The following is a 26,826-nucleotide window of genomic DNA, read 5'->3' as shown; positions in this document are numbered from 1 at the left end:
TTTATTTTTATTTTTTAAAGATTTTATTTATTTATTCATAGACACACAGAGAGAGGCAGAGACACAGGCAGAGGCAGAAGCAGGCTCCATGAAGGGAGCCCGACGTGGGACTCTATCTGGGGTCTCCAGGATCACACCCCAGGCTGCAGGTGGCGCCAAACCGCTGTGCCACCAGGGCTGCCCCAATCTTCTTTTTTTTTAAAGGTTTTATTTATTTATTCATGAGAGACATACAGGGCGGGGGGGGGTGGGGGTGGGGGCAGAGACACAGGCAGAGGGAGAAGCAGACTCCATGCAGGGAGCCTGACGTGGGACTTGATTCCGGGTCTCCAGGATCACGCCCTGGGCCGAAGGCAGGCACCTAACCACTGAGCCACCCAGGGATTCCCTACATCGTCTTTATTCATCAGTTGATGGACACTTGGGCTATTTCCATAATTTGGCTATTGTAGGTAATGCTGCTATAAACATTGGAATGCATGTAACCCTTTGAATTAGTATTTTTGTATTTGGGTAAATACCTAGTAGTGCAACTGCTGGATCATAGAGTAGTTCTATTTTGAACTTTTTGGGGAACCTCCATACTGTTTTCTACCATGACTGTACCAGTTTATATTCCCACCAACAGTGCAAAGAGGGGTCCCCTTTATCCACATCCTCATCAATACCTGGTGTTTCTTCTGTTGATTTTAGCCATTCTGACAGCTGTCAGGTGATACCTCATTGTAGTTTTTTTTTTCCCCTAAGATTTTGTGTATTTGAGAGAGCAAGAGCACAAGTGTGGGGGAGGGGCAGAGAGAGAAGCAGACTCCCTGCCAAGCAGGGAGCCAGATGCAGGGCTGGATCCCAGGATCCTGAAATCATGACCTGAGCCAAAGGCAGACACTTAACAGGCTGAACCATCCAGGCACCCCTTTCATTGTAGTTTTCATTTGTATTTTCCATAATGATCAGTGATGTTAAACATCTTCTCATGTGTCTATTGGCCATCTGTATGTTTTCTTTGGAAAAATGTCTCTTCACGTCTTCTGCCCATTTTTGATTGGATTATTTATATTTTAGGTGTTGAGGTGTGTAAGTTCTTTATATATTTTGGATATTAATCGTTTATCAAATACGTTATTTGCAAGTATCTTCTCCCATTCTGTAGGTTGCCTTTTAGCTTTATTGATTATTTCCTTTGCCGTCCAGGAGCTTTTTATTATGATCATGTCCCAACAGTTTATTTTTGCTTTTGTTTCTCTGCTCTCAGGAGACATCTAGAAAGAAGTTGCTATAGCCTATGTCAACCAGTTACTGCCTGTGTTCTCTTCTAGGATTTTTATGGTTTCAGGTCTCGCATTAAGGTCTTTCATCGATTTTGAATTTATTTTTGTGTATGGTGTAAGAAAGTGGTCCGGTTTCATTCTTTTACATATAACTGCCCAGTTTTCCCAACACCATTTGTTGAAGAGACCATCTTTTTCCCATTAGATATTCTTTCCTGCTTTGTCCCTATGTGTCAAAAAATATAGTTGTGGGTTTGAAGAGCAAAATTGATTTATCTATACATTTGTGTTTTTTAATCACACTTAGAGTTTTCAGGTATTTTTATCAGTGGAATTTAAATGTATTACATAAGAAAGCTTTTGTCTTCAAGTCTATTTTACACTAGCACACTTTATAAAGTTATACTGATGGTAGTTTTTCAGTTGATTCTTTTAGATTTTCTAGGTAGATCATATATAAATAAGTAAAATTTATTTTAAATAATAATTATATCTTGTATTTTATTATCTTACCTATTTTATTTTATATATTGTATTTTATTATATATTGGCTATAAATTGGCTATAAATTTCCATGTAATCTTAATAGTAGTGTTAATGGGTGTGGTGTCCTTGTCTTTTTTTTTTTTTTTTTTTTTGAGAGAAAGAGTGAGAACAAGTGGGGAGTGCAGAGGGAGAGAATCTTACACAGGCTCCACACCCACAATGGAGCCCAATGCGGGGCTCAATCTCACAACCCTGAGATAATGATATGAGCCAAAATCAAGAGTCAATTGCTTAACTGACTGAGCCACACAGCCCCCCCCCCCCCCCCATTCCTATTGTGTTTTTTAACTCTTAAGAAAATATCTTTCTGGGGAGCCTGGCTGGCCCAGTCAGTAACATGTGACTCTTCTTGATCTAGGGATTGTGAATTTGAGCCCCATGTTGGGTGTAGAGATTACTTAAAACCTTTAAAAAAAATATCTATTACAATTTAACTGAGTAGTTTGTTTTGAATATAGATATTCTCAGAGTATGGGAAATCAAAATGGGAAGAAAAAGGAGACATTCTAATTCATTATTAAATTATATCCCTGCCCAAACCTGGAGAGAATACTACCAAAACTAAAATAACAACAGCAGAAATTAATGTTGAATTTCAACTTTTTGGCATCTATTGAGAATATTGGGATTTTCCTTTTTTGACCTGTTAATTTAGGCCATTATTTGATTCCATCTTTGAATTCCAGAATGACCATAGTTTGTCCAGGGGTGTGTGTGTGTGTGTGTTTACATGATGGATGGATCACATTTGCAAACATTTCATTTGGGATTCATAATTAATGAAGTTTGTTGTTCGATTACATTTTTTTTTTTTTTAAGCCAAAATTTTGTAAGAGAAAAAGCTTTTCTGTTCTGGCATAGTTCAGATAGCTTTGGGGAAAACTTAGAGCTTTCTGAAAGGATAAAATTTTCCTTTATTTAAAGAATTTTTTCCCCCAATTTCATGGTGATTGGGTTTTCCTTTATTGAGTTAATAATGGTAACTTACATTTCCCCTCAATGTGCTAGCATAGAATTATAGGCTATTTTCTTACAAGATTTTTAATTTTTTTCTTTATCATTTCAAATTATGTATGTTTGTGCTTTCTCTCAGTCCCCACCCCCCTTCAGATTATTATCTAATAGTATTTTACTGTCTCCCCAAACTTCTGAAAAGAGCCAGGTTTGGATTCTTTTGGTGGGGTATAAATTAGCTGGCTCCCTAACTTTGCTCCAGATAATGATTATGGAATTAATGCTGCTGATACTTAACCTGGAGCTGATTCTCAGTGGAGCATGCCATTATTACTCATATAAGAAGCAGGTGTTCCTCATCACATCTTTCCCCTCCCCTCCCCTTCTCTCCCCTCCCCTCGACACACACACACACACACACACACACACACAGAGAGAGAGAGAGAGAGAGAGAGAGAGAGAGAGAGAGAGGCAGATACATAGGTAGGGGGAGAAGCAGGCTCCCTCCCAGGACCCTGGGATCACAGCCTGAGCTGAAGGCAGACGCTCAACCACTGAGCCACCCAAGTGCCCTTTTTTTAATTATTAAAGAATTTAATAAGTTATAGGTGCAAAACATACTACTAATTGTATTAGTAAAAAATCAATATAAAAACAGTCCATAATTCTGCAACTGTGAATTTAAAAATTTTGTTGTAGTTTTTGAAAAGCCTAGTGTTATATTCTTGCCAGTATTTAACACATACAGAGAATATTGTTAGTGTCAGCACTGAGTTTACAGAACCTTGCAGACCCAAAGTAATGTATTTAGGTAAAACCATAATAAGCATGTGTTCATACAGATGAAGGGAAAAATAGGATCAGTATTAGTTAACGTTATTATGTTGGTGATCTGACAAGACTAATTTTAAGAAGTTTCATAGTTTAAGAATATTTAAAATAGTTTAAAAATTCTAAAGCTGTAACATGTATTACAGATTTATAAACTAGATTTATAAAACTAGTTACTAGAAAACTAAGGAGAGTACTTACTAGCTTGAATGAAGTAACATGACAGAATGCTTTAATCTAAAAGAAAAAAAACCAAAATACAATACACCAGCAGAAATAATACACCAGCAGAAAGATTTTCTAATATAAGGAGACATTAATTACTCATTAAGAAGGAATTTGATAGGTAAAACAGTCAATTAACAACTACAGGAATAATCAGTTCAGAGATGAATTAAAAGCCCAGTTTTGGGAAAGATGGCAAGGGCAAGAAAAAGGAAAAGGGGAGGAAACAGTGTCTGATAATACCAATCTTTCTTCATCATGTACTGTATTTGACAGAAATTTACCTTTTAAAAATGCCTCCCCACACACAGTTTTGTTTAACTATTCCATGTACAATGTAGTTTAATCTCCAGGTTTTGGAAAAATAAGGCTTTGAGAAGACTTACCATATTAGGACCAAATTTTAACAGGTTTTGAAAGTTCAGACTCTTAGACTTTAGACAAAACTGTTAAATTCTTGATTGGCTCAGGATGGTTTTTATGGAAAAAACTAATCTGTAACAAAACCTTGGCATTGAAATTTTGAGCAAGTGTACAGAAGTTCCAAGTAGGACAGGGCTCTGACATTTACAACAGCAAGCATTTTCTCTTCTTATTGTTACAGAAGGCAAGGCTGTTTGAAAACAAAATATTCAATAGGAATGGAATTTAAAATAGAGCTATTAGATTAATATTGCTAATTATATGCATCTCTTTCCTTAGGTTTCTTTCCTTTTTTTTTTTTTTTTTTTAAGATGTTATTAAGAGAGAGAGTGTGTGCATGAGAGCAGGGTGAGAGGCAGGGAGAGGGAGAGAGAGAATCCCAAGCAGACTCCAAGCTAAGTGTGGAGCCTGAGGTGGGGCTAGGTGTCATGATCCTGAGATTATGACCTGAGCCAAAACCGGGAGTCAGATGTTTGAGCCACCCAGATGCCCCCTTTCCTTAGTTTTTGAGTATTTGATCTGTTAAATGTTGATAAGAATTATAACTTGTCACTACTACTGATTTTCTTTTATTTCTGTCTTCTAGGTTTTGTTTTTATATATTTCTATGTTTTGACACATGCAAATTCATAATGACTTCAAATTGAAGATAGACTAGAGAACACACACATTTACATTTTTTTTTCTTTTCAAGATTGAGGAAGAAATAGAAAAATAAATCCAGAGAAAAAAAACCCTGAGAGGTATGTCACTTGTAAACCAGAATATGATGAATTTTTGGTTGAATAAAGTACTTGGAAATTATTTAATGGCAGAACCCTAGAAAGCTTAGTGAACCTGTGGCCTTATTTAGAAAGTTGGAAGGACCATCCAAAATTTCATTTTGCATTATCCCTAATGTCAAAAGCAGGGGTGTCCCGGGAGAGAGAGCAAGCCATGGGCATAGCCAAGCAATTAAAGGTATGAAAAGCTAAGTCCTTTGTCAGTATAGATATCTTCTAGTGTGACTTTCCTCCTGAGATAATGCTAGAAATTCAGCTCTCTGATTTACAAATTTGTCCGTAGGAAATTCCAAAGTGGGTATACTGTGTGGAGAAAGGGGCAGTGCTTTAGGTGGCTTGTAGCTAACCTGAGGGTTATTGGACCTCCAGTACCTGGAGAATGGAATGCTTATCCACCATTAAAAGAAAGCCTAGCTGGTTACATGGTTCTTTTCTCTCCCTGACTTCATTCTTCTAGACTGTAGACCTCTAAATGTGGTCATAATTTAGGTTTTTTGCTAGACAAACAGGGATTCTCACTTGAACTGAGGAAATACAGCCCAGCTATCAGAATGTAACTCTGGTCTAGACCTTCATCTATAGATATGAATTGACAATCTAGAAGAATCATGCTTTTGAGGAAAATCAACAGCCAGAAAGAGGCACCAAATCCAACTGATTGAGACAACAGAGGAGGCAGTTTAATTTAGAATACAGAGTTAACTTCATATCTTTAGAGATAGTTGGGAAGATCCTGTATCCACCCAAAAGAGAAAAGATGGCTGTGAAAAAGAAATTAAGTTTATTTTGATATTAAAATATGACCTTTTAGATAAAAATTCAGGAGCTGGAGTGAAGATCAAATTAGCTAGTTTAGAAAAAAAATGTTTAGGGGTTTTGAGAATGGAGTAGAAAGAAAATATGAAAGAAAAATTAAAGCAACATGAAGGCTAGATTTAGAAGTCTTTATATCATTTAATAGAAATTCTAATATGAATGAACAGAGAATATGGAAGTATAGAAACAACAGAAGAAAATTTCTTGAGGTCAAGAAGGGCTTGGGTCTTTTATTCATTTATTTATTTGTAGCTTTATGCCCAACATAGGGCTCGAACTCATGACCCTGAGATCAAGAGTTGCATGCTCTTAGGACTGAGCCAGTTCAGTGCCCTCTAGAGGGGCTCAAGTTTTTTAATTGGAAAGGCCCCATTGGGTTCTGGATGTAAGACAACCATAGCTTTTTAGAAATAACAGTGAAAATAAAAAGGACTTGATAAATTCAAGAGTGGGTAGCTTTAGAGACTAATTTAAGGGCTGAATTTGTAAGAGAAGTGAAGCATAATTCCATACTTGAAAATCGGGTATCTGAAGAAGTAATGGCCAACATTGAACATGGGGAAAAATTGGAAAGAAATATAGCTTAGGAGGGAAGATGTTAATTACACTTTAAATGTAAATTTTCACCTGTTCCACTTTTGCTCTAGAAAAATTCTGGGGCACCTGGGTGGCTCAGTTGGTTAAACATCTACCTTCAGCTCAGCTCATGATCCAGGCTCCTGGGATCCAGTCCTGCTTCGGGCTCCCTGCTCATTGGGGCATCTACTTCTCGCTCTCTCACTGCCCCTCTGCCCTGCTTGTGTGTGTGCGCTCTTTTTCAAATAAATTAAGTCTTAAAAAGAAGGAAAGATTCATTGGGGCATTTGGCTGGCTCAGTAGAGCATGCAACTCTTGATCTCAGGGTTGTGAGTTCAAGCCCCACGTTGGGGGTACAATTTACCTAAGAAAAAGGAAAAAGAAGAATTCTGTTAGAGACACATCTGCCTTTTCTGAAGCTTGAGCAATTCGATTTACTGTGAATAGTACAATTTAGTTCTGTGAGTTTGACTTAGGGAGAAGAACTAGACTTGAGTCATAAAATCAAAAGGCAGTGAGTTTTTGGGAGACCAAAATCAGAAAGTAATTCTTGAAGTAATTCTTGCATACGTAATAGCTGCAAAAAGCAAAGTGAATGTGTAAGCACCCTGTTAACTTGCTCAAAAGAAAGATCATCAAAATGTCTAGGTATCAAGAGATCCAAAACGGAAATATATTCGTTAGCCCTAATTTTAGATAGATAAATGCCCTTACTATACCTATTAATTTTGTGTGGTATTTTTATTGCTGCATTTCAAACAATGGAAGAAAATTTTTGTGAATTTTTTGAGTTTCTCTCAAACCATTATTTCCCTTAAAACTGTATGTTCTTCTTGTGAATTCTTCCACACCGTGTTTAAGATCATGACTTCTGCAACTGGGAAGGAACTGTTTTACTGACCTTGAGGTGAGAGTCGGGTCCCAGAAGTATTTTTTTTTTTTTTTAAAGATTTTATTTATTTATTCATGATAGTCACACAGAGAGAGACAGAGAGGCAGAGACACAGGCAGAGGGAGAAGCAGGCTCCATGCACCGGGAGCCCGACGTGGGATTCGATCCCGGGTCTCCAGGATCGCGCCCCGGGCCAAAGGCAGGCGCCAAACCGCTGTGCCACCCAGGGATCCCCCAGAAGTATTTTTGAGGACATTTGGTAATCGGACAAAACGTTAGGATGTGTTCATCCACACTATTAGAGTCTCGGTTCTCTGAACCATTCTGCTTATTTGTCTCCACATTCAGCTGATCTCTGTGCTTGGTTCTTGCAGCAAAGACAGGGGCAATTGCAGTTAGTTATTAGTGTGCATTCCCCACTCTTACTTAATGGCAATCCAGAGAACTCTTCTAAGTAGCTTTTGTTTTAAGAACATTGGTTTCATTCTGCTTGTCAGAATTACTTCTAACCCCACAAGGGTTACAAAGTTGAAGGATGGTCACCTCTGCTTGCAAGTACAACGTATGTTTTTTCCTGATTTAAGTTTTTATGGGGACAGGATAGAATGAAAAATAATCAGTCAAAACTGTTTAATAACTACTGCTCACCCAAGTCAAAATAACATGAGTGGATACTCTCCATTTGGGCCAGAATATCTGTTAGAAAATAAATGGATAGGATGTAAAATAGTGGGAATAACAGCAAATAAGTCTGTTGTGGTAGCTGGGGTTAATATTTTAGAGCACCTTGCATATTGGGGAACTACAAGCTTTCTGAGCAAGGGAGTTGGGCCATGAACAAAGTGGTGCTTCAAGGAATCAGTGTGTGGCAGATTGCAGGAATGCCTCCTCAGTGCTTGGCCCCAGCCCTCACTAGTAACAGGCTTCCTTGTCATTTGTTGTGGGAATGGCAGCAAGGAGCAGAAGAGCCAGTGGAGAGGCTGTTTTCATCCCCTGGGCGGCGGAGGGGGGAGATCAGGAAAGAGGAAGCTGAGAGTGAGTGGTGACGGTGGAAATATGAAGAGAGGGACAGATTCCTGAGAGGTTGTGGAGAAGAAATGAAGAAGGTCTGACAACCTGAGTGAATTTAAGCAGGGAAGAAGGAAAAGGCCATAGTGGTCATGTCAGGAGAAAGCAGAGTTCTATTCTGATGAAAATATTCCACAGGCAGTCTGATGGAAGCGTTAGGTGCTACCCCTGAGTATGTGGATTTGGGGACTCATCTTTGTGTAAATGGTAGTTGAAACTGTGGAATAAAAAGCAGAAGAGAAGAGGGCTGAGTGTACTTCCCTGGGCTGCAGTAAGGAGTGGGAAGACAGAGTAACCCACAGTTGGGAAGGTGAGAAATGAGGGAAGGAGAGAGTTTTAGGATCCGGGGGATTGATTGTCAAACTCTAGTAGAAAAGCCAAGGAGGAAGAATACCTAGCAAAGGAGTTTAGTGTGCAGGTTGAGAATTCTTAGAGCTGATGGGATTGGGGTTATGTAGGGAAATTGGAGAGAGAGAGCCTTAATACATTAACGAACCTATTTATTGCCCTCCTAATTGGCTTAATTTCAAATAGTGCTGTGGCATTATGGTTAGAAGATTCATTTACTATTATCATTTTGTAATTACACTTTTAAAGAGGTGAGACAAGAAAGAATCATGGCCAAAGGTGATTTTATTTTACTTATTTTTTAAAAGATTTATTTATCTATCAATCAATCAATCATTGAGAGAGAGCACAAGCAGAGGGAACTGCAGGCAGAGGGAGAGGATCAAGGAGCCCCAGTCTCAGGACCCTGGGATCATGACCTGAGCCGAAGACAGACACTTAACTGACTGAACCACCCAGGTGCCCCTGGCCAGAGGTGATTTTAATGGGGAGAGAACAGTTGACAACTTAGAGCATGTATGCTTTCCATTTTCCATAGCTGAAAATCTTTTTGTTGTTTCTTTTAATTTGAAGCAGTTTGAATAAATAACATGAAACATGTCCTTCCTTGAAAATGAAAAGAATATGTCTCAGAGATGACATGTTGAAAATCTATTTATTACATTAATGTTCAAGTTTTTCATGGGTATCTAAGAAGTATTTGTATGTAAGTTTAGTATCTAAAAATAAGACCTATATACATAAATATTGCAAACAAGTAAAATCAGAAAAAGGATAAAAGTGCTGTAGAAATTCAGAGGAAGGAGAAACTATTTGCAGCTTTTTCTTTTTTTGTAGGGAAGGGGACTTGAGGAAAAGGTCCAAGCAGAGATGATAAGGGAAAGGTGTTCCAGGTAGAAGAAATCCTGAGCTCAGTGTAGAGCTGGGGTCTTATCAGGGGACATGGGATGTTTTTGTTTGGCTGAAGTGTGTACATGTGGTGGTTGGGGAAGATTCTTGAAGGGAAGTTAGGGGAGATAATGATGGAAAGATAGTTTGGGGCCGGAATTTAGAAGATGGCAGGAGTGTGAACTTTATTTGGAAGCAGCAGGGAGCCATTAGATATTTTTTAACAGAAGAATGACATCATCTAGCTGATGCTTTAGAAAAATGACTCTTGGGGCACCTGGCTGGCTCAGTCAGTGGAGCTTGGGACTGAGTTTGAGCTCCATGTTGGTAGAGATTACTAAAATAATACACTAAAAAAAAAAAAAAGTGACACTTTCTATTATTTGAAATTTTAGTAAGCATTCAGCACTTACATCATCAGTGAAAAATGATAAAAGTTAAAGAGAGATGCATCTAATTGTACCATTTAGGCTGGATTAGAAAGAGAGAGAAATAAGGAAACCAACGAGGGAAATGGCTTATGCAGTATTTAGAACAAAAGTAAACCACAATCCCTGATTAGTATTAGTGTATTATTTAATTGGTTAAGTTTTTTGTTGGTTTGTTTTTTAAAGATTTATTTATTTTAGAGCTCATGCGTGCGAGCAAGGGGAGGAACAAAGGGGGAGAGAGAGAAAGAGAGAATCCTCAAGCAGACTGTCTGCTGAGTGCAGAGGAGTTCAATGTGGGGCTCGATGCCAGGACCCCAAGATCATGACCTGAGCAGAAACCAAGAGTCAGCCGCCTAACCCACTGAGCAACCTAGCCTCCAAGGTTTTTTTTTTGTTTTCGTAAGTTTGGGCTTAAGTAGAAAAGGGAGCTTTAAGGTCATTGGGATGTCTTGAAAAAAATCCAGGGCAACAAGGTTCTGGAGCTGGACTTCAGAAAGGTCTGGAGCCAGGAGCTAAAAAGCTATTAGTAAACCTTACCCTCCCTGTTCCCTCTACTTTGTTTCTCTGGACATTCACTGGATTCTTTTTATTTTTTTATTTTTTTATTTTTTTTTTTGTTTTTTTTTTAAATTTTTATTTATTTATGATAGTCACAGGGAGAGAGAGAGAGAGAGAGAGAGAGAGAGAGGCAGAGACATAGGCAGAGGGAGAAGCAGGCTCCATGCACCAGGAGCCCAACATGGGATTCGATCCCGGGTCTCCAGGATCGCGCCCTAGGCCAAAGGCAGGCGCTAAACCGCTGCGCCACCCAGGGATCCCATTTCTTTTTATTTTTTATTTGTAAACTTTATCTCCCGAGTCTAACCTGAAGTTGGAAAATGGCCATCCTCATCTTCTGTGTTAAAACCAAGGGCAGTAGTGGTGGGGAGAAGAGTGATCCTTGCTCCTGGTTTCTGATTCTCAGGGATAGGACTTTGATTTTGTTATGCTCACAGATGAACTTATTTTTACTTTATACCTACTGCCAGTCAGCTGTGGCCAGGAGAGCATACATACACGGTGGGAACTGACTTCTCTAGATTAGAGGGTCAGTTAAGGGAAGTCAATATAAGTTAGGCAGAATTCCCAAAGGGTGTTTACTACAGTTATGCATTTTGAATTTTTACAGTTCAATGTATTGGATGAAAGATAGCAGACTATCTAAATTTAGAGAAGTGATAGGAAAATCATGCAGAGATTTCCCCCTAGTAAGCTATAGAGTGTGTTTAAATTGAACTTTAATAAAACTGGCTACCCTTCTGGGAATATGTGTTATATAGACTGAAAGGAGACAAGAGTGCTAGGGTGCTGGAAACGTTCTAGATCCTGATCTGGGTAGTGTAGTGATTATATGGGTTTATACCTGTGTCAAAATTCAAGGTGTGGGGCACCTAAGTGACACAGTTGATGGGAGTGTCCGACTCCTGATTTCAGCTCAGGTCATGATCTCAGGTTGTAAGATTGAACTTGGGCTCCATGCTCAGTGGGGAGTCTGCTTGAGATTCTCTCTCTGCCCACCCTTGATCTGCATTCTCTCTCTCTGAAGTAAATAAATCTTTAAAAAATTCATCAATATGTGTATACCCAGTGTGTGAAAGCAGTATCTTAATTAAAAAGCTAGGCACAGCTGACTTATTTATCTGCCTTGCCTTGTCATACAGTTGCCCATATATCACTGGACATCAGTTAAGTTCTCTTTCATTTTAGATAAATTTTTGATAGGTGTTCATCTGTCACATAATTTTGAGTGTTTCAGAAATGTAAATATGATGAGATTTTTAGTACATGATATGAAAGTAATGTTTGGTTTATGTGTTTTTCTGATTTAGGAGCTGTGACTGATGAGAATTAAAGGCCATGGATGAAGATGGACTTGAATTACAACCACAAGAGCCAAACTCATTTTTTGATGCAACAGGTATAACTTGGGTCGTTCTGCTTCCCAAAACTACCAAACTTGGAAGTTGGCTATCAAGTGGACGAATTGCTAGACACTCATGTTGATACTCACACTTAGGTATCTTTTATCCTGTCAAGCCTACATTTGTTAAAGGGGGCATATTATTATTCCCATCCTCAAAAATGTGTTACCCTCACAGCCAACATTCACATTTTTCTCCTTAACAGCAGGAGTATCAAAACACCAGTGTTCTCCAGTTCTTCTCATCTTACCCACTTATAGCACTAAGTCCTGTTACTTCTCCCTTTGAAAATGTTCTTGCTTATAACTCTTCATTCTACTGCCTCTCCCATAGACAGGCTCTGTCATCTCATTCTTAGTCTGTGGTTACTTTTAAATTCTTTTCCTTACCCTTAGTCTCTTTTGTCCAGCCTGCCAGTTAGAATACTGATTGTAAACTTTCATGTGGATCGTGTCATGTCTCTGGTTTCCATTACCCAACAGGTAAAGTATAAACTCAGGCCCTCCACATTCTGACCCCATCCTACTCTTAAAACCCTGTCTCTCACAAGGTGACAAAAGGAGCCCTCTGCTTCAGGAAGATGGAGTCTGACCTCACTCTCCAAACTACCAAGACTATTAAATTCATGAAGTTCTAAAAATAGAAAAAAATGTATTCGTAATTTCAGATTATCTATGATTCCAGTTGTCTAACATTATAAAGTGATGATGAAAGTTATGCTAGGCTTAATAATGTAAAATTTTTTTTTGTCACATTAGCTAGCTACCCTTACAAATAAAACTTTGACTATTTTCCATTGGACTTGAAATGATCTTGCAGTATATTAAAGAAATAATAATTAGCTTTATCAGGAAATAAAATATTGATGATTTAAAATTTTAACTTTTTCTTCAATCTCTAAATCCAGCGGGGTATATGTATTTTTCTTAACAACTTGGAATAGTCTTTTAGTTTACATTTGGTAACTTCAGTTTGATAATAATAAATGCAAAGAAAGGTATAATTCTCTCTTCATTACAACATGGAGTATAATTAACGTGCTTGAAAGACTAAGCTCTTTGGAGAAGAACGCGCACTATTTACTAGCTTAATCTTGCCACAAGTGAGCCTGGGTTATGGACTAAGTGGTGGATTGAAGGTTTACTGGATTTTAGCCCTGATTGTTAACACTTATGGTGTTTGTTTATCTTTGAGCAAGTCACTTAATCTGTCAGGGCCTCCATTTTCTTGTCCTAATAATAATGAAACCTCTCATTACAGTTTTTCAGAACACTTCCCATACATTCCCATTTGATCATCACAACAGTCCTGTGAGGTACGCATGGCAGATACTACTGTCCTCATTTTACTGATGAGGAAACTGAAACTCAGAGGTTAAATGACTTGCCCAAGGTCACAAAACGAATAAGTGTCTGAATGGTACTCTCTTAGATTTTGTAACTAGTCTTCTTGCCACCAAATGCTTTCATCTTTATGTCTACAAAATGGAGATTATAATGATCTGTTGCTGATGTTAATATTGAGAATATGGAAAACAAAGGAGTATAAAGCATTTTGTGGAAGTTCCCTAGAAATTAAAGCGAACATATTCTTTATTATTTCTAGATGTAATTAAAATGGATATTAACTGGCTATAAGAATTCCTGTACTTTAAATGAAATTTTGGCCCTTGCTGGTCATTTGTGTTTGTTAAACAAAGCCATATGTCTCTGAGGACCTGGCCAGTGACACAGTCATTGAGTTAGGCAGCTGCTTGGACTCAGCCTGATTTGAGTTATGTCCAGAAGCACTATTCAACAGAATAGCGTTTTCAGTTAAGACTTCTATAAAACTTTCTTTTTTCTAGATCAAGATCCAAGATACTGGATTTGTTTTCTTTTATCTTCTATTTTTGGCAAGGGTATTTGATTTTGATTCCTATTTGTGACATTCATTCAGATTAATATTTACAGAGCACCATAATCTGTGCAAATTGTGTGATCTTGGTGAAGTCATTTAATCTCAATGGGGCTTCAATTGATTCAACCCTCTACCTTTATTCCTTAACTGCAGAGTGCACTAAAGTAAGGTTTCTTATATTCTGAAGAGCAGCCTGGGGATTTGGGATATGGGGGGACAGGAGGAGGCTGGATGGAGATGGAATACCCTGGTGAAGTCAGGGCAGGCCCCATTCCAGCTAACCTTGGCCTCTACCGCCCCGGAGCAGCTGCAGTTTAGGCATCTCATCTATCCACAGAGACTCCTTAGCCGGTTGTCTTTTCTCTGTAACTGTGGCCCTCTTTTCATTTATGCCCCGATCGTTTTATATCCTACATTCAGAGGATAATTTCTAAATTTCCATAGTCATAAATGGAGGATATTGGTGTGATACTGTTCTAGAACAAAGGGGAAAAAAGGGGTATAAATGGAAGGGAAGTAAAAGAGATACATGTGAGAGCTGGAAAGAAGAAAAAGTATGAGTTGAGAAAGAGATGGAGCAAGAAGGAAACAAATGAAAACACATATAATGAAGAAAAATGGCATATTTGTCACCTGAACTTGAGTTACTTATTTTTATGATCATCCCTATGCATATAGGTTTAACTTTAGTGAGCCTGAAATTTTACTTTCATGATGTGTGTGTGTGTGTGTGTGTGAGAGAGAGAGAGAGAGACTGGCTCAGTTGCTTTGTTTTTCTGTATTTCCATACCTATCACTTGATTTGGAATGAGAATAAAAGTTCTTGTAGTAAAAATTTTTGTTTCTGATATGATTCAAAAATAGATTCCCTCTTCTTTAATCTGTCTTAATGTTTAAGAAAACTGAGGAGCCAGTCTGTTTTACTGGTAGGAATTAAATAACATTTATATTATTTGAGGTAGTCATGCACATCTAACCGAAATTTGTGATTTTAATTTTTTTTTCTTTTAAGGAGCTGATGCTACACACATGGACGGTGATCAAATTGTTGTGGAAGTACAAGAAACTGTTTTTGTTTCAGATGTTGTGGATTCAGACATAACTGTGCATAACTTTGTTCCTGATGACCCAGACTCAGTTGTAATCCAGGATGTAATTGAGGATGTTGTTATAGAAGATGTTCAGTGCCCCGATATCATGGAAGAAGCAGATGTATCTGAAACGGTCATCATTCCTGAGCAAGTGCTGGACTCAGATGTAACTGAAGAAGTTTCTTTAGCACATTGCACAGTCCCAGATGATGTTTTAGCTTCCGACATTACTTCAGCCTCAATGTCTATGCCAGAACACGTCTTGACGAGTGAATCTATACATGTGTCTGATGTTGGACATGTCGAACACGTGGTTCATGACAGTGTAGTAGAAGCAGAAATCGTCACCGATCCTCTCACAACAGATGTCGTTTCAGAAGAAGTATTGGTAGCAGATTGTGCCTCTGAAGCAGTCATAGATGCCAATGGAATCCCTGTGGACCAGCAAGATGATGACAAAAGCAACTGTGAGGACTACCTTATGATTTCCTGTAAGTCTTGGGGTACAGTGATTGTCAAAGGTATTTTTGAAGGCTGTATTTCCTAACTTACATCAGGGGTGAAATTTTCTTGACTTCTATAAAATTAAACTAAATTTCATAGACCTACCTGCATTGTTGTTTCAGTTTGGAACCTGTAAGATTACTCAAAATTAAGAGAAGTGAAATGGTGCAGAGTAAAGAGTCGTTTCTCTATAAGGACACACTAGAAAGATGAGATTTCTTCAGTCTAGAAAGACAAAGATGTAAAGGAGTAGAACTGAACTTTCTGAAATCATGAAGGATGTGATTAGGCTGTTATGAGCCTCTATTAGAATTAGGAATCCTCTTAAAAAGGAGTTCAACCTAGAAAAAAATGTATAACCAAACTACTTATGTTCTCGTAAATGGATGTACAGTGCTAACTTATTTACTACCTGTGTACTCTACTTACATGTAAAATGCCATTTATATATCAGATAGCATGGAAAAGAGCTCTGGCATAGTGTTGAAACATTGAATGATTCCAAAACATGATTTCAAGTATGATGGACTCATAGTAGGGTATGGAAGAAAAGTAAGATGTTTTGGAACACACTTGTACATTTTTAACTTAACGTCTGGAAGGATAGCTGTGTCTTCTTACAACATATTTCTTGATGCCACTTTCAGAGATAAAATCCTCAATTGGATAGACCACAGTGCTGACCCAGTATGGGGATTCTTGTGCCTTTAAGAACTAAACTTCAAACAAAGACTCAGACTATTTGCTTACCTAAAACCACAAGACTATTTGGTTTGCTTGAATATCTATTATAATACAGGAATTTCACATAGCATATATTGGAGTCCACCAGCATTTTAGGAAATACCTTTTAAAAGTTCCAGATTTTGGAAATCCAAGAATTCTTTATGTGAAGAGGAAGAAAACGCCTTCGTTCAACGCATGTGTTTGGGCTCCCTACTCTGTGTTAGACATTGTTCTAAGTAGTGCAGATATGGATAAGTGATAAAAAGATACAGAAAACCATTGTCTGTAGAGAGCTTACAGTTCACTGCAGGAGATAAAGATAGGTTGCACTGAAATACCGAGGTGTGACCAAGTTGCTGTGGAGACAAGATGGAGTTGCTGACCTTTGTACTGAAGAATGAGTACTAGTTTTACCAGGTGAAGAGGGGCATGAGTTGGGAGGGAGCATTCCAGGCAAATTGTATTAGTATGTTAAAAAAAAGTCCTGGCCTTTGCTGGGAATGATGGGAACTTTAGGATGTACTTGTATATCTTTGTGTACTTTCTGGTTAATTGATTAGAACAAATTTCTTGAAATAGAATTGCTGGATCAAAGGGTATACACATTTATAACTCTGGTGATATTGCCTCAATATTTTGCCTAATGATAACTCCCGCACCAAGTTTATGAGAAGATCCATTTCCGTCCACAACTGACCAACACAGGGTATTTTTTTTTTAAGATTTTATTTATTTATTCATAAGAGACATAGAGAGGCAGAGACACAGGCAGAGGGAGAAGCAGTCTCCATGCAGGGAGCCCAATGCGGGACTCGATCTCTAAACCCTGGGATCAATCCCTGAGCCAAAGGCAGACGCTCAACTGCTGTGCCACCCAGGAGTCCCCCAACACAGGATATTAACTTTCCTTTTTGGTTTTTGCCAGTCTGACAGGGAAAAATAGGGTAGCCATTTGAAGTTTGAATTTATTTTAGCAAGATGATTTCGGTAGTAATACAGAATAAGAAGAGATGGAGAGACTAGTAGTAGAGAGTAGTTGAAATGGTTCATTTATGAGATAAAGAAGATCCTAAGTACTTTCATGGGAATGGGGGCAGAAACGGGAAACTAGATTCAAGAGAGTTTTTAGGAAGTAAAATGGATGAGATTTCATAACAGAATAGGAGTGGGGATCTGAGGGAGAAAGAATTCATGGAGGACCAACCCTAAGCTTTCTACCTGGAGGATTGGGTGCCTGGTCATGCTATTACCTACGAAGTGGAGGAGATTTGGTGGAAAGAATATGATTTAGAACCTGTTAGAAGTTTGAGTTGCTTGCTGGGGACAGTTGATGGATATTTTTTCTCTGCAGTTGATAATACGAATTCGGTGCTTTTGAAAGAGTTGTGGCTCGAGGAAGAAATTTGGGACAAGAGAATATAGATAGTATCCTATGTAGAAGTGGGTGGTGGTTCCTCAGAGAGTGCTTGTAGAATAAGAGTGTCAAGTATGCATCCTTTGGGTATTTAATAAGTATGTGGAGTAGAAGAGCCCATGAAAATCAGGGGGTTTGAGGAAGAGAAGGAGGAAAAAGATCTTTATTTTTTAAAAGATTTTATTTATTCATGAGAGAGACAGAGAGGCAGAGACATAGGCAGAGGGAAAAGCAGGCTCCCTGCAGGGAGCCAGATGTAGGACTCCATCCCAGGACCCCGGGATCCTGCCCTGAGCCAAAGGCAGATGCTCAACCACTGAGCCACCCAGGCGCCCCTGAGAAAGATCTTTAGAGAAGTGTTTTTTAACACTGCTAAAGATGAAAAGAATTCCTGGAAGTGTCATCACTGAGTAGAGAGAGTGGAACTGTTTAATTGAGCAATTAGGAGATCATTGGTATCTTAATTAAAATAGTTTGAATAAAGCATGGGCCAATGGAGAAGAAATAGAAGAGATGAACCATAATGGATTGAGAAGTTTGGTGGAAGTAAAGTAGGTGAAGCAGTTTTTATAAGTGGCCATTTTGGTCAGTGAAGGGACAAAAGAGGCAAGAGTACAGCTTTTGATGTTTGGTTGGATAGTGAAAGTGTGTTGAGCATATTTATAGTCTTATTGGTGCAGGCACAAACCGTTGGATGGAGACTAAAGACAAGGGAAAGGTTACCAGATGGAGCAGTTCCAGAGAAGGGGGCAGAGAATGAGGGCAGCAGAGGGGGACTGTCCAATGAGGCCTAGAGAGCAAGAGTGAGTACCCTGTCCAAGACAGGCAGTAAAAGGAGCTTTAGAATGATGGGAGCAGGGTGCCTGGTGTGTAGTCAGTTGATAGAGCATGCGACTCTTGATCGTGGGGTTGTGAATTCGAGCCCCACATTGGGTATAGAGATTACTTAAAAATAAAATCTTAAATTTTTTTTAAATGTTGAGAGTGATTTTCTTTGTGCAGCAAATTCACCTGCCAATATAGAAGGAACTGCAGAGGTTGGGTGGAAAGCTGAAGAATACAGGTGAAAAGGTGAAAAGCCTTATTCTTAAAGGGAGGAACCAGGGCAGGAAGCTTAAGAACTTACAGGATAGATTATTTAGCTGCATTGAGGGGCTGGTTGAGATTCGGAGTCTGAAGTTTATATGTAAGATGCACCATTCAGTATGAAAATACCATTTTAAAATAAGACTGCCAGATTTTCTCTTGCAAAACCAGGCAACCTAGAGGCAAGGCTGGAGAAAGCAAGAAGCTGTGTTCATCATGCTTTATGAGAGCAAGAGGATCTGGAGAAATATTTAGGAGAAAGCACTGTTGGTTCTCTTTGACTTCTCTTTTCACTTAAACTTGTTTGCTGAGGAGTAAAATGCATACATAGCTTTGGTTTGACCTTTAGCTGCATATTGTCTCTTGCCTTTATTACTCTCTTAGGAAGTCTAGCCCTCCAAGAATGTCATTAAAAAAACACTATAAGTTGATTTAGTAACGGTTGACATAATATACTAGATTTTTTTTAAATTAAGATTTTATTTATTATTTGAGAGAGAGAACACAAGAGCAGGGTTAGGGGTAGAGGGAGAAGCAGACTCCCTGCTGAGCAGGAAGCTGGCCTCAGGGCCCAGGACCCTGGGATCAGGACCCGAGCCAAAGGCAGATGCTTAAGCTGACTGAGCCACCCAGGTGCGTCATTCCTTTCCTTATAAAATAGAATGCCACATCCAAGCTCAAAGAATACAAAGAACACAGACCTATTACTTAATCCCCCTATTTTACTATAATGAAATGGTTTGATTGCTTTAAAAAAAAAATTTAAAGCTTTATTTATTTTTGAGAGAGAGAGAGAGAGCAGCATAATGGGAGGGCCAGAGGGAGAGGAAGAGAGAATCCCAAAGCCGACTTCATGCCGAGCACAGAGCACAACAGGGGGCTCAGTCTCACCATCTTGAGATCAAGACCTGAGCCGAAACCAAGAGTAGAATGTTTAACCGACTGTGTACCTAGGTGCCCCTGATTGCTTTTAAATTGGGTTTAGGGATGGGGAGTTTTGGTAGTATCTTTTGTCCTTTTGCAGGTACTGCTTCATTCATTTTCCTACCTTCCACACCATCATCCCTTTTCCCTTCAAAGTATGGTCATGTTAAAAAATTTAATTTACTTCTGGTTTGGAATCACACCAGTTGAATACTTTAGAATTAATTACCATTTCTCTTGTTTCTGCCTCCCAGTGCTACATTTCAACTTAAAACCTAAATTGATTTCAGAAGTTTAGAATTGACAAAGACTTTGTGATAAGTGTATAGAGGAACTATGGCCTGATTTTCTCCATGATTGAGAATGCAGAGATGCCATTATTAGCACTTAACTTTAACATAGCATGATGAGAGATGGTAGTAGTATCTCTGAATTCCTGTGATATTTATTCATCACCTCATCAGTCAAAGAACATGAACACACATCGAAATACTTGTCAAAAATTTCAGTAAGTCATTGGAACTAAGAGCCTAATAAACAGCTTTTATAAAGTCTTAGTGTCTTGGCAGATTTCTTCCCTCTAAAGGTCTTGTTTAAAATGATGATGGAAAAATAAAATAAAATAAAATAAAATGATGAAGTAGCAATCTTCATTCTTTATAGTGTTCTGATAATGTATATAGACACGAATGTTCTTTGTCACAGTAGAGCTGCCTTTGAGGCCAGGATGACCTCTTTATCTCATCTTTGCAGTCTAGATGTTAAGATTGCTTCTAAATTTGATGGTTGGTTTCTTGAGAATAGGAACTATCTACTACATCTTAGCCATTGATGTATCTTCTCCATCAAACCCTATGCCTATTAAGTGTGAAATAAATATTTGTTGGATATATGAAGGCTATAGCTACAAGTCTTTGATGTTGTGCCACATCGAATGTATTAATATATTTATTCCCTACCGAAACCTATTGGCAGGGATCCCTGGGTGGCGCAGCGGTTTGGCGCCTGCCTTTGGCCCAGGGCGCGATCCTGGAGACCCGGGATCGAGTCCCACGTCGGGCTCCCGGTGCATGGAGCCTGCTTCTCCCTCTGCCTGTGTCTCTGCCTCTCTCTCTCTCTCTGTGTGACTATCATAAATAAATAAAAATTAAAAAAAAAAAAAGAAAGAAACCTATTGGTTCTCACTTGGTTCTGATTAGGCTAGATATGGTGGTACTGCTTTATGGCACTTGAGTTTTCTAAGTCTCTGAGAAGTGGAATGTTTGAGTCATCCATTTGTTAACTAAGTTGTTTTTTAGTTCTCCTTTAATCCAAGACAGCTGCCAGACATCCCTAATTTCTTTGCAGTGGTCTTCAGCCTCCTGGAGTTTCACTTTGCAGCTGTAGAGTCAAGATGCTGTTTTGTCAAACATCAGTTTGTACAATAGGGAGAGTTGGAGAAGCTCTGATGATGATGAGTCAGGCACTGCCTTACAACAGCTGCAGGAAGCAAAATACTCTCAGGGTGCCTCTGATATTAACATGGTCAACAAGAAGTTACTCTTTAGATCTTATTGACATCTCCATGTCTTTTAATTAGAAGTTAGAAGATGAGCAGGAGCTAGGTATTCCTTTCTAATCCTAGATTCAATTTAAGTGTTAGTCTTTTTGGTAACAGCTTTAACAGAACATAACAGCGTGTGACATTTGTCATACCATTTGTTCATTGAAAGTGTGCAGTCCAGAGGTTTTTAGTGTATTGACTAACTTGTGCAACCATCAAGTTTTAGAAAATTTTAGTTACCTCAAGGAGAAACTTCATACCCTTTAGCTATCACCCCCATCAACCATCCCTGTCCCTTGCAGAGCTAAGCAACCCCTAATCTACTTTCTGCCTAGATAGCTTTGCCTATTAGGGATATTTCCTATCCGTGGAATCCTATAATACATAATCTGTGTGACTGGCTTTTTTCACTTAGAGAATGTTTTCAACATGTTTCATTGCTTCATTCCTTTTTATTCCTGAAGAATATTCCATTTTCTGGGTGTTCAGGGCATATATTTTAGTCCATTTGTAAGTTGTTTCTACTTTTTAGCTATTATATATCTATGATATTAATGGCTGTGTTCAAGTTTTTGTGGACATATGTTTTATATATGGCATTGCTGGGTCATATGGTAACTCCTATGTTTAATGTTTTAAGGAATGCCAGACTGTTTTCCAAAGGGCCTGCACCATTTTACAATGCCACCAGCAGTGTATGAGAGTTCCAGTGTCTCCATACCCTTTGTAGTACTTGTTAATACTGTCTTTTTTTTTTTTTTTTTTTTTTTCTTAATCATAGCTATCCTAGTGGATGTGAAACAATATCCTGTTGTGGTTTTGATTTACATTTCCCTGATGGTTAATGATGTGAAGTGGTTTTTCGTGTGCTTACTGACCATTTGTACATGATCTTTGGAGAAATGTTTCTTCGGATGCCTTGCCCATTTTTAAATTGAGTTACTTGCCTTTTTATTATTGAGTTGAAAGAATTCTTTATATATTCTAGATAAATCCCTTAGCAGATACATGATTTACAGATATTTTCTCCCATTCTGTCAGTAGTCTCCACTTCTCTGAGTGTCCTTTGATGCTCAAAAGTTTTAAATCTTGGAGTCCAATTTATATATTTTGTTGTTGCTGTGGCTTTGGTGTCCTATTGAAGAAACTGTTGCTTCATGCAAGGTTACAAAGATTTACACCTGTGTTTCCTTTTAAAGTTTTATATAAAGCTTTGGTTCTTATATTTAGGCCTTTGATCCATTTTGAGTTTATTTTTATATATGGTGTGAGGTAGATAAGGAGCGAACTTCATTCTTTGGCATGTGGATATTCAGTTGTCCCAGCACCATTTGTTGAAAAAAAACTATACCCATTGGATGTTCTTGGCACTCTTGTTGAAAATAATTGACTATAAATGTGAGGAGTTTATTTTTTTGGACTCTTAACTCCGTTTCATTGATTATCCTTACACTAGTTCTATGCTATCAGAGTACTTAGTGAATTTGCAAAATTTACTACCCTAAATATTAAAGTCTAAATTTTTAAGCCTAGGCGAAAATGCATAATTCAGTTTTAAAAGGTATAACACAATAAGTGATGGCAACATAAAATGTTCTTATGGAAAAAAGGATACTTGGGTATGTTTGTCTATCTTTTATAGTAACATCAAAGGAAACAACTAATATGCCTCTGGAACATGGGATCCTTCCTGTCAAAAACTGAACACTTAGCCATAGAGTCTCTTTTCTAATGTAAACCTATATGATGCTTCATTTCTAATATACATTTGAATAAAATATGTGCTGTCAGTTATGTTAAGCAGTTTTAAAATACATGAATTAAGAAACATTATAGCAAAGAATTTAAACTTAGAACTCTTTAAACTAGTTTGGTTAAATAAAAGTATGACAGATTTTAACACATTGATTATAAAATTGGAAATTTTACTTTGTGCGAACCATAACTTTAATAAAAGTATTTTATGACAGTGAGTGTGGAGTAATAATATAGCTATGTTCTATCCATTTAGTTGTTTTTATATTCTAAGGCTAAGGATATTTTCACTAAGATAAAGTTGATTTCAAAATACTATTTTCTATAATATGCAACTGCTTGTATAAAAGCTGAATGTTAATCATTAGATCGGTTCTTAGCTAAGATTATTTAAGCTCTTTTGGTCGGGTGGCATTTAGAGAATTTAAGTCCATTTGAATTAGTATTTCAAGGAAGAGCTCAGGTGCTAATGCATGCAAAATGCTTTCACACTCATCAGACCTATTTTCTAATGAGTCAGTTTGCATTTCCATCAGAAGATGGAATTAAGTTTGGTGAAGTTTGTTGTTAGTAAAGCTTATTTTTCAGGGGGAAAATGTTTATGACTATATTTGTAGTTTGATTGTTAAATCAATATGGACAACGTCAAAAAACATTTTTTTTTAACTTTGTTATCCCAGGAAAGATTATTTAATTGGAGATTTGTAGCAAGTTGGTAACAATAAAAATAGGTAATAGTAAACCTTCAATAAATAGTATCTGTGGGCCAGAACTTTGTATATATTATTTTCTTTATGCAACCTTATAATGTTGGTGTTATCACTGTTCTTTACATACTAGGTAACACGACCAGTTTAAGTAATAACATGAGCAAAGTTACACATCCAGCTAGCATTAGGTTGAGGATGTGAAATCAAGTGTGTTTTATTCCAAAGTGTTTATCTTCCTCTCTCATATTGTCTTTCTTCGTGTGTGTGTGTGTGTGTGTGTGTGTGTGTATTTATATACATAGGTGTATAAAACTCATACTACAAAGTAGTAGGGTTTGGCTTAAATAGTGCTTAGTGGTGGATGAAGGAAGCAAATAGAATTCAGTGATTATTAAAATTTACAATATTATTTTAAACTTTTTAAAAAAATTTGCAATGTTACTGAATACCCAATTTCAGCAGTATTAGGAAATAATTTAAGGGTTTAAACATTTTCATAGTTAATTTATAGCAGAAGCCACCCAGACAGCTTCCAAACCCTATTCCATTGTTTTGCTACCTAAGGAATAGGTTTTTTTCCCCAAATTTATGGTTAAATGAGAAGAAGAAATCACACATAAACTATTATTTTTACTTTTGCCTGTGTTTACTTCCTTGTGTCTTCATTCATTCAAAAACATTTATTGGCCACCACGATAAGTAGCTGTTAAACAGTGAAAGTCTCTGGCTTTTTAGAGTCCACAGTCCTGGAGGGAAGACAAGCAGATCATTATAGTTGATTATGAAAAGATAAATAACGAAATACAAAGTATTTTGGAAGCACTAAGGGAGGAAATGGTGGGGGAATTTTTGGTATACTTGAGTGAGCTACATGCCGTGAAAGCATTACAAACCAGAGTTCAATGGAAACTGAATATTTCATCTCTACTCCTATATTTCATCTCTATATTTTATCTCTACTCCGATTCCTTCCCTCCCATATTGTTTTGAAGCAAATTCCACACATACTTCATATATAGGTATTTCAGTATATATATATCTGAAAGACCAGGATTTTGTTTTTAATTTTTATTTATTTATGATAGTCACACACACACACACACAGAGGCAGAGACACAGGCAGAGGGAGAAGCAGGCTCCATGCACCAGGAGCCCGACGTGGGATTCGATCCCGGGTCTCCAGGATCGCGCCCTGGGCCAAAGGCAGGTGCCAAACCGCTGCGCCACCCAGGGATCCCCAAGACCAGGATTTTTTTTTTTTTTTAAATGTTTATTTATTTATGATAGTCACAGAGAGAGAAAGAGAGAGAGGCAGAGACACAGGCAGAGGGAGGCAGAGGGAGAAGCAGGCTCCATGCACCGGAAGCCCGATGTGGGATTCGATCCCGGGTCTCCAGGATCGCGCCCTGGGCCAAAGGCAGGCGCCAAACCACTGCGCCACCCAGGGATCCCAAGACCAGGATTTTTTAAAAAGTGAAACAATCTCATGGTCACATCTTTAAAAAAACAATTTGAAAAAAATAAAAAATAAAAAAATAAAAATAAAAAAACAATTTGAGGCGAACTCAGTTTGAAGGATGAGTGGACGGCTAAGGCAGGAGGAATGGCAGAGAGGAGGGAAAAGGGCCTGTTTAAAGGCAAGGAGATGTGAAAGATCTTGGAGTGTTCAGAGTGCAAATAACATCTTTGGTGAAGAAAATGGAGGAAATGGTGAGAAATAGGACAAAATAGGCAGGGCCCAAATCGTAAAGGCCCTTGAATGCACTAAGAAGCCTATTTTACCTTGTAAAGTAGGGGAGCTGTTAAAGGGTTGTAAGCTGATTAATAATAACACAGTTAGGGACGCCTGGGTGGCTTAGCGGTTGAGCGTCTGCCTTTGGCTCAGGGTATGATCCTGGGGTCCCGGGATCAAGTCCCACGTCGGGCTCCCTGCATGGAGCCTGCTTCTCCCTCTGCCTGTGTTGTGTCTCTGCCTCTCTCTGTGTTTCTCATGAATAAATAAATAAAATCTTAAAAAAAAAATAACACAGATTGGTAGTTTGGAAAGATCATCCTCATGGCAATGTTGAGAGCAGACAAGGTAAGAGTAAAATCAAACAAAAAATACACTATGGGAGATTTTAGTAGTTCAGGTAAGAAACAGATGATGACAGTTTGAAAAAAAGGTTTTATCAGTAGAGTTTGGCAGAAACGGCTTCATGACATATTTAGGAAGTAGGATTTGGATTAAATTTAGACCTGAGGAAGAAGGAGAGTTCAAAGCTCTCTTCCTGATTTATGGCTTGTGGAGCTGGGCAGATGACGGGACCATTACCAGATGAGGAGCACGTTTGGACATGCTGAAGATCTGTCCACAAGGTTGCTGCCTACAGCTGTCCACATGATGCCCCTGGCCGCCTAGGTGAGGTATCCTGACCAGTTGGTCTGATGTTAGTTCCTAGTTTAGCACAATGTTTGGTCATAGTAGACATCTAATAAAAAATGGTTCGGTGTAAGGGGGTGTGGGCGGAGAAGGGTGGGCCTGGGTGGCTCAGTCAGTTAAGCATCCTACTAGATTTCTGCTCAGGTTATGATCTCAGGGTTGTGAGATCAAGCACCATGTCAGGGCTTAAGATTCTTTCCCTCTGCCCTTCTGCTTCCCACCCAAAAGTGGTTCCGGGAATGAATGAATAAATAAATCCAAACTTCTATGTTTAATGCATAAACTCTGAGGGTTAATACAATCTAATGGTTTATTGATTCTCAGGGCTATTAGCACAGGAGACATGGTAAAATATTTGTTTATTTTGTTCTGTGGGCAGATTGTTGAATGTTTATGCATCTTACCATTATTTTTATACATGTACTCTGTCAGTTTTGTTTCTTAACCATTTGGTAAACCACAGAATAAAATTTTAGAATTTTAAAAATATATATCCTCCTGGGAATGTTACTGAAATGTGAGAAAAGTCTTAGAGAAGACATGGAAGAAGCTTTGAGCTTGTTTTGATAAAATTCAAAAAGTTTCCTGTTAATCCATCTGAAGTTATTGTCTTTACTGTGGGCACTCCAAAACTTATTTAGAAATCAACTCTAAAATTGGGGCGCCTGAGTGGTTCTGTCGGTTAAGCTTCTGCCTTCAGCTCAGGTCATGATCCCAGGGTCATGTTGGGCTTCTTCCTGCTC

At 38.2% G+C, this 26,826-nt stretch overlaps 1 protein-coding gene across 9 annotated transcripts in view; it reads left to right on the top strand.

The window, feature by feature from the left end:
* The window catches only part of ZFX (zinc finger protein X-linked), a 95,365-nt gene that overhangs the window by 48,587 nt on the left and 19,952 nt on the right, over positions 1–26,826 (top strand). For 6 of the 9 annotated variants that reach the window (XM_077887860.1, XM_077887861.1, XM_077887858.1 and 3 more), the window contains 2 exons: positions 11,917–12,005; positions 14,921–15,490. In XM_077887860.1, coding sequence (XP_077743986.1) covers positions 11,945–12,005; positions 14,921–15,490 — 631 coding nt within the window. In that variant the 5' untranslated portion in view covers positions 11,917–11,944. Of the gene's footprint in view, positions 1–4,941; positions 4,991–9,145; positions 9,205–11,916; positions 12,006–13,269; positions 13,325–14,920; positions 15,491–26,826 lie in introns of those variants that run through there. The other 3 variants (XM_077887859.1, XM_077887864.1, XM_077887866.1) reach the window with 3 other exon arrangements.

This window comes from Canis aureus, chromosome X (genome assembly GCF_053574225.1).
Source record: "Canis aureus isolate CA01 chromosome X, VMU_Caureus_v.1.0, whole genome shotgun sequence".
Classification (NCBI taxonomy): domain Eukaryota; kingdom Metazoa; phylum Chordata; class Mammalia; order Carnivora; family Canidae; genus Canis; species Canis aureus.
Note: the sequence above shows the minus strand (reverse complement) of the source record. Positions and strands in the feature narration are given on the sequence as shown.